The following is an 8,686-nucleotide window of genomic DNA, read 5'->3' as shown; positions in this document are numbered from 1 at the left end:
GTATGGGATGGAAGTTCGAACACATATACTTTTTTCAACAGTTAAAACTCATAGATAAATAGATCCCGCCAACAATACGACCATCAGATATACCTACCATAATCATTTAACATTATTATCATACTTTACACTTGTCTAAACATCATATTGGAAAAACAAATAAATATTAATAAACAATAATTAATTTTAATCAAAATTTCACAGTTGTTTGAATCACTTTGACAATGACCCAATAGACAAGTCATTAACAACTATGATACATTTAACATTAGTACAAATACATACAGACAGTGAATCATTTGATTAAACAATAACATTGAAGCTTATACAACAACATCATCCACTTCATGACATCCAGATTTACAACAACAGATAAAGGTCGATCTATCAACTCCTGACGTCATTCAACACCTCAACATAATACATCTTGTTGCTCCTCTTATCAACGCGAATCGATCAAGATATCAATCATCATCATTGAACAACATCACACCAGACATCATGAGTGTCTTTCCAATGCGTCTCAACACAACGATGATGCACCAACAATGTTCAACACATACGTTTGATACACCAACAGATTCAGTACATCTACAGGAATCGATCTATATATAATATGTGACTGTTGAACCTATTCTTACAAAGTACATTCATTTCCCATTACACGCCAAGAGTCGCGCTCCAACTGCCACCAACATCTCGATAACACCTACAATTGACATACCAACAGACTTAACACATCAAGGTGAATCGATATATATTGTGTATCACTGCTGAACCTATTCTTTAGCAACACATTCAACAACAGCCAGGATACACTCACATTTTGGCATCAACTACGATCGTCGCACTCCACTGATCACCAACGTCGTCCAAAAAACACCTATGACACATCATCAGACTCGACCCATCAAGAAGAAGCGATACATACTATATTCATCGTCGTTGGAGTAATCTACATCAACTTTGGTCATCAACATCCAACTACACAGGTAACAACCAAAACCTTGTGTGCAGATCGTCGCACTTCTACTTCTAACAATAACYAATATCAATCAAGATTATAGTATAGTAATACTCAACACATCAAGATGAAGCGATCAATATATTATACATCACTGTTGAAGTGATTCATAGGAATTAYAGTCTTGGACAGCCATGCAACGACGACCATTTCAGCTCACTTGGATCGTCGCACACCAACCAAGGACCAACATCATCCAACAACTCCTATGATACTCCAACAGACTCGACTCATCAAGATGAAGCGATATATACCACATTCATTGCTGTTCACCGTAATCTATATCAACGTGTATCATCATCCCTCCTCAACACCCAATTGCCACCTCCACCAACAACATCTTGACTGGTGCGCCTGCTGACCCGACTGAAGATGCTTGACGAGATACTACATTATATGACAAGCTTCCACGGACGGGAGAAGTGACAAGACACACCATCAGTGACCATTCAGATTTGCGAGCACAACCTAGCCCGACAAGGACCTCTATTACATCATCAGCACTCCAGCCAACCCATTTGGCTGACACCAAACACATATAGTCTTAAGAACCCCCTCTAGTGAGTATTGAGTAGCATCTATGACCAAGGTATCATACCTTTCACTCTTAACACACTCATACTGACCCAACCTTCCACTTCATCTGTAGCGAATGGTCATGTTTTCACAACACCGATACCAAGGCAGTCCAGGAAGATAATGTGACCAGTACCAGAGCCATTCAACAAAGTCATAGGCACATAGCACTGCTCAAGAGAAAGTCTCTGGCTATGTCTCTATGGTGAGCTGCTGTGGGGCTCATTGGCCAGAATCAGCGTCAAGGCCTGCGAGCAGGGTGACGACATGGACGATTGACCTCAACAACAACACAAGGATGCCTTGGTCAAGGACTCTGAGAGTATGAGAGAATGTGGCATCAAGGACTACAAGAAGAATCTCTCTCGCACGAAGACTTGAACAGGTGCTTCAAGACCTTGAAGAAGTTGAAGATCGACAACTCAAGCATGCAGCGAGCTGTGGAAGAAGCACGAGCAGCCCACCAACTACCTCTCACAGGATACCGCAATGAACCCTCTACTCAAAGAGCTGGTGGGCATTGATCAACAGGTATATCAAGATCAAGGACAAGTAGGACGCCCAAGGAGAGCACAGCCCAATGACAAGAGGTGGTGACCGATGCCAACATCTTATACTAATAATAAACAAGTTTAATTAGATTCTGCTCATACCACCTCCTCAGGTAACTCTTGCTCACCTCCACTGTGGCAGAGAGCCCGTGGCAGTGGTCGTGATGGTGGTCGTTGCCGATGTTGTCTGAGTGATTGTCGATCCTGCACAGGTTAATAGGCGTAATAGAGGTTACGTCCAGTAGGGATGTTGTTGGGGACAGTTATTAAAGTGACGTTCAAAGTCTCCATGTCCAGATTGTGGATGACCAGCTCGGTGGTGCTCGGTTGATCGAGTACGACGATGAAGTTGTTCTCAGTGTCATGGACAAATGGTGAGTAGGTGTAACTGTGTACGAATGGACTAGTGTAGGCTGGAATATATCGATCTGGTATGGATATAAGCTTAGTCATCTGTCCAAACTCTAAGTTGATGGATGAGACAAAGATCTCGCCCATTGTGCCATTGGGGTACTTTGCAAGGAACAAGTTCGATCCATGGCCATATAACTGCAACATGTCCGTTTTTAGGACTTCCTCACCGATATCGATTGTGTAGTGAGTTTGATCAAATGTCTGCAGCTGGAGTGCCACTATCGTCAGTTGGCTGGTTTGGCCAGGAGCCACAAAGGCCAAGTAGTATATTTGGGAGGCTACATCGAGTGCCCCTGATGGGAAGTTGTCAATCTGATAGTTCATCTCGAAGGATGAACTTGTGGAGATGCCGTGATTGGACAAGTTAGTCTATGTCGTCTCAATGTGGGTTTATGATAATGTGAGTGCAATTTCATACGCCAATGTAGAGTTCAGATCATAAGCCAGTAGAGTCAACATATTGATTCCATCTGGGAAGCAGTAGGGAAAGTAGAGCATCGAGTTGGTGCTGTCGTACTGGAAGGCGTAGGGAATCCACCTAAGCTCGTGCAAAGTTGTCGTTGGGAGACTCTGGACTTTGCATTGATTGATCTAGGTGTTGGAACCAGGGTCCTGTTAGAGTCGATGCTCGATGTCCATTGATTATGGGTATCCATTCATTACCGACGATGCATTGTAGGTTGTTCTGCAGAGATTCAAATATAGTTGCGTTGACAACATCTCAAATTGGTCTCCACTCCTGCTCAAATATATGTAGTTCTCGTAGTCGTAACACTGCTGGGGAACCAATTCTTTGGTCTTGACAGCACCTGTCTCCAAGTCCAAAGATATGTGAACTACGTCAAAAGAAGGAAATATGGACCACATCTCCAGGATGGATGGTGTAGACTGTAGAACAGACAGTCAGTCTTTCATGAATGTATGTCTAGAGTAGTCTTTGATTCGTACAGACCAGGCAATGGTAAACAGACATGTCAACAAAAAAATGTTTGTTATTGAACTCATCTATTTAAGTAAGTAGTAAAGAAAAAAGAATAATAAAATTAAACAAACATTGATAGATTGGTTTGTAATAAATGAGCAACTTTTGTCAAAACTAAACAATAAATATAAATAAATCCTTTTTGAAATCTATCCCTCATCTAAACAACACCTTTCTAAAGAGTGTCCTAGGACAAAATTAATGTTTTTGTGATAACACAAAAAGGTAAAGAACAATTCTTACTAAATATGTATGTATTAAGTAACCAAATCTCTTCCCTTGTGACTCTCTGGCTCTTGTTTGGGTTGACACTTATGGTTCATGTATGTTGATCAGCGATGTTAAAAACGAACGAGTAGACTGTCAACTTACTGGATGAATGTTTCATCGCAGACACAACCAACAGTAGTTACATGGGTTGACTCTGTTTGCAGCTCACTCACAATGATGAACTTGTCGACAGGTGATGTGACGCAGAAACAGATGTCCTGCACCACAAATGTACTGTCATTTCTCAACAAAACTGGAGATGAGTATTTAGTCTTTGGTATAAACTCTGTCAACAATAGCAATTATCTCATCCAACCCTACATCAAATTGGTGAATGAAAATGCAGGTATTAAAGCGCCAATAGGACAGGAAGCATGAATCTAACTATTGAGCTCTGACAGACTGGTATAATGACAGACGTTTCATCTGGCATCTGCACAAAACTCTTCTTCAATCCAACTAGATTCATCGCAGGTTACGACGCTGTCAACAATATTGTCTACGCGCCAGTATCGCCTGGAGTGACTGGCACTTCAGATCTCCTCATTGAGGACTTTGGAAAGTCGATTGAGTAAGTACATTCTGAGACCTGGCACAATGCGGATTACTTACACATCCACCAGGCGCTATGTTACATTTGGCAATCTCATGACAGGCGTGGCTTATGGCGCCTACGATAAGCACTCTCAGACCTACTACATGGTTATCAACTCGGACTACGAAATGCCTGGCTTCACACTTGCCAAGTACTCCATTGTTCACAATAACTTCACACTCCATAATCTCACATTCGACTTCCCTCTTCCATCAGTCAAGGAAGTGTTTGTGTACAATTCCATTGTGTACGTTGGCGTCCATTCGGTTGCCGATAGCTACTATGGCCCTATTTCATTTGGCGTGGCCAACCTCGACACCAATGAGGTCAAAGTGATCTTCCATATTGACAATGCCTTCACCTATCAGGGCAACATGTGCACGTTCACTCTCGATCACCAATCTGGATACCTCCTAGTACTGACAACCTTCCAAGTACAAGGGGAATTCACTGAATACTTCATCAACCTCGAGACCTACGAGGTAACAACACATGTAGTCTCCTGGCCGGCGGACAAATACACTCCCTGGATGTGCTTTGCTTCGTAGGTCATTGGTTGCAACAGTGTGGAGAGCCAACAAGTCCTCTATCAGTGAACAGTGATCAGCCATCAAGGAGAACTGTCACATATCATACTTCCGCAATCATGTGTCCAGGAAGGCGAAGAACAGTTCTCGATGATCACTTGGAGGAGCTGGAGTATCAATATTGGTCTATATAATGATCGATCTTGGATCACCACATGACGATAAGAGTTATCGGTCACCAGCATCTTGGATGGAATATATGGAGGTAGCCAGAACCACTCATGCTTCACCCGATACCATCACGACTTATATATATACACCATATCATCGTGCACTTGCTCTCTCGTGTCGCATATCAATGAACGACCAAACCAAGACCAGATATTTATTTATTTACATAACATAGTATCAAGCGATAGTTCCAAGGATTTTCTACAATAAACAGGATAAGCTTGTCAGTATTTTCCAGTCCAGCCAACAATAGAATACATTATATTTACCTTTTGAATACCCAGAATGTAAGGTGTCTTGATATTGTGAATGTGGGGAACTATAGCACTCGCCAATCTTGCAAATTGATCTGGAGAGGCTACATCCAGACAGGTCTTGATTACGTAGTTGGCATACTTGTCCTGGAGGACGTTAGGCAAATCCCTCTCGAGCTCGGATATAACTTGCTCTACAACTGATGGGTCGGATTGGAGCAACCATTTCTCAATTACATTAGAGCTAAACTTCTGTACTGAGAGTCCAACAATGTGGCCGTTGAGTCTCTTGAGCAGTTGTGAAGAATAAGACTTGTTGTTGGATAAAAGGTGCTGAACGACATAGTTGCCAAATGGGTCTTGGACAAGGTGAAGCGAGTGGCCAAGGATTGAGTCAATCAGTGTATCTTGTTGCTGTTGGTTAGCATGCTCGAGACAACGATTGACGACTGTGCAACCATATTTGTTTGTGCTGATTGCAACCATATTTTCAATGACACCATCACAAATGAATTGATTGATCTCTGGTGTGAACTGCTTGAGGAATGACTGGATGAGATAGTTTCCATTGGCATTGTTTGAAAGGACCACCACCTTGTAACGCATTGATTCGGTGACCACCTTGATGAGATTGAGCGGAGTGGATTGAATCACTTTTTGAACGCCATGTATGCCGTATCTATGACAAGCATATCGCTCAACATCTAGAGCGATACACTCAATGATGAGTCTCTTCTGATCGTCGTCACAGTGTTTCATCAGTTGGGGGATGAGATATTGACCGTAGGGATCCACCATGACCTCTGACAAGTGGTCGTAGATCTCGTTGAAAATGAATGAGACGTACTCTGGAGTTGGGTTCTCCTCGAGCTTCTTCTGAAGGAATCGGCATCCGGCCTGGTACTTGGTGAGGCTGTACACCTGGCCAGCAAGACCATCGAGAGGCACCTCTTTTAAGCTCAGAGCAGAGGAATCCGAAGCAGAGATTGAAGTCATAGAGAACGACTTTGTCATTGACTTCCTTGGGGCACTAAGGTCATAGTTTGATGAGCTCTTCCTGAGTGATTGCTCCTCAACGCCACCACCAAGAGAAGAGGTGCCTCCACTGCTGACACTATTTCCGAAGCCAAAGATATTGTTTGCAGACACATTAGATGACCATGCCTTTGCATTCGATTTTGATTTGTTGCCAAACTCTTTCAATGAGTCATTTGATATGAACTCGCTGATGTTTGACTTGGGAATTGTGGACATTGATGGTGATTTCTTGATCATTCCATTGTTTGAAGTTGTTTGTGTATCAATGGAGGATGAAGAAGTATTGGGTGAAATTGTTGGAGTTCCAATGGTTGGTGTGGTTGTGGTGGGCGTTGTAGAGGCTGACGCGTAGCTCAGATTGAGGCTACTTTGTGATAATTGCTTTCTTGGTGATCTGAATGCTGCTTGTTGTTGTTGTTGTTGTGGTAGTTGTTGGGACAGTGGAACAACTGGGATTGGAGTGAGAACTGTATCAATCTTCCTTGGAGAGGAAGATCGGATTGGTGGCAATTGGCCACTGATTGTGGATACGATTGGCGAAGAGACTTGGAAATAGGATGATGCCGTGGTTGGCCAACGATCAAAGCTGTTTGACAGTGATGAGAGATTGGTCTCTCCTAAGGCAACATCTGAGCAAGAGGTGGAGGGTGGGTTGTTAATAATTGAACCGTTGTAGAATCAAAACTATTTGTTGTTGAACAACAACTTACCAACTAAGAAAATCCTCCCACTTTGGCTCTCTGTTAGAATGTTCTTCATTGATTGGATTACAGAATCATCGTTGGAGCTCATTATCAAATCCCTCAACTTGTAGATTATGTTGGTCAGTTCAGAATGTTGTTGGGATGGTTGTTGAAGTTGATCAGATGACGACCGACCAATCTCCCTAATGTAATCTAAATAGTTATTGATTGGTATAAATGTTAATAAAAGGAATCCAAAAAACCGGAGGAAATATTTGCAGAGTATTCCAGGGAGATCATTATGAACTACCTACCTGGAGAGTAAACATATTTCTTCTTTTTTGCCTCGCAGAAAGGAGGTGAACCATTCTCACTGCTGTTGCTCGACTCGATTCCTTGCAGTCCCTCAGAGTTGAGTACCTCTGCCATACTTCTAGAGAAGAATATGTTGTCCAATGTGGTAAAAGCATTGTTTGATGATGATGATGATGAGGTTAGGTTATAGATCATGATTTGTAGTAGTACGTGATGTGTTTATGTTGGTGATTAAAATGTTTGACTGTGGTAATTAATAAATTGGGTAATGGCAAAGTAACTTTAGCAATTGTTTTAGTAGTAGTAGTATTATTTAGTAGTAGTATTATTTTAGTAGTAGTATAATATATTAGAAGGTAGTTGTAGAAGTAGTAGTCTTGGCACTTCAAAGTGATGTCAATCCAAGTAGTACCCGACAACCAAGTCTGTGAATTGTTCTTGTAGTTGGCAACAAAGAGAGAAATTACATACTTTGATGGTGTTTGTGGATGTGTGTGTTTGTGTATACTTTATGTATTTATTTGTGTGTGTGTGAATGTGTGTTTGTGTGTATTTATTAATGTATGTATGAATGTGGGTAATGATTGTTTGTCTGGATTGTTTGATCAAATATCTTTTTGAAATTATATTGTCAAAATTTGATGTCTCCTAATAATAGACTTGGTCGACACACAATCGAGATCATATGACCCTACCCTTACATAAACATATTGAATTTTAATTAGTTCCAGATCTTTCTTAATATGAACTTCATATATTATAATTTCAGATAGATAATTATGAATCAATCCTCAAACTTTGTATTATTACTTACTAGATAATTTCTTTGAACCAATTAATTTTGAACTTCAAACAATAGGATTGACGAATTTTCTTTCACAAGCAAAAGTTGCTCATATTATAAATGTATTTTCATTAAATTGAACAACAACAACTATCAACAACATGGATAAACAAGATATAGAGGAAGAGGAAGGAGCAATAGTGAATGAGTTCTCAACGACAACACATAGCACTGCCATTGATAATGTTCCACCAAATGACGATCATAGCACCTCTGAAAGAGTTGGTGACGACAGGAGGAGTAATGACTCTGATAACTCGTTGGAAAGAAGAAATGATAGAGACAATGGACGACATAGAAGGAATCATAGAGACAACTCTGACTATAGAAGAGGAAGGAGATATGAGAGTGATGAATCAGACAATAGTGATCAAGAACAGCT

General features: G+C 41.1%; 3 protein-coding genes across 3 annotated transcripts; 1 reads left to right on the top strand and 2 right to left on the bottom strand.

The window, feature by feature from the left end:
• Positions 1 to 2,364: 2,364 nt before the first annotated feature.
• SAMD00019534_122410 (hypothetical protein) lies at positions 2,365 to 3,063 on the bottom strand (the record flags this gene model as incomplete). The annotated part of the gene is made up of 2 exons (XM_012892617.1): positions 2,365 to 2,902; positions 2,984 to 3,063. The coding sequence occupies 2 exons, from the start codon at positions 3,061 to 3,063 to the stop codon at positions 2,365 to 2,367; spliced, it is 618 nt and encodes a 205-aa protein (XP_012748071.1).
• Positions 3,064 to 4,227: 1,164 nt separating this feature from the next.
• Positions 4,228 to 4,960, top strand: SAMD00019534_122400 (hypothetical protein; the record flags this gene model as incomplete). The annotated part of the gene is made up of 2 exons (XM_012892616.1): positions 4,228 to 4,388; positions 4,441 to 4,960. The coding sequence occupies 2 exons, from the start codon at positions 4,228 to 4,230 to the stop codon at positions 4,958 to 4,960; spliced, it is 681 nt and encodes a 226-aa protein (XP_012748070.1).
• Positions 4,961 to 5,350: 390 nt separating this feature from the next.
• SAMD00019534_122390 (hypothetical protein) lies at positions 5,351 to 7,655 on the bottom strand (the record flags this gene model as incomplete). The annotated part of the gene is made up of 4 exons (XM_012892615.1): positions 5,351 to 5,371; positions 5,440 to 7,091; positions 7,173 to 7,358; positions 7,460 to 7,655. Coding segments are annotated over 4 exons (2,055 nt in total), but the record flags the coding sequence as incomplete, so codon positions are not given.
• Positions 7,656 to 8,686: the final 1,031 nt, after the last annotated feature.

This window comes from Acytostelium subglobosum, assembly GCF_000787575.1.
Source record: "Acytostelium subglobosum LB1 DNA, scaffold: scaffold39, whole genome shotgun sequence".
Lineage (NCBI taxonomy): Eukaryota > Evosea > Eumycetozoa > Acytosteliales > Acytosteliaceae > Acytostelium > Acytostelium subglobosum.
The sequence above is the reverse complement of the archived record's forward strand: the minus strand, read 5'-3'. Positions and strand labels throughout refer to the sequence as shown.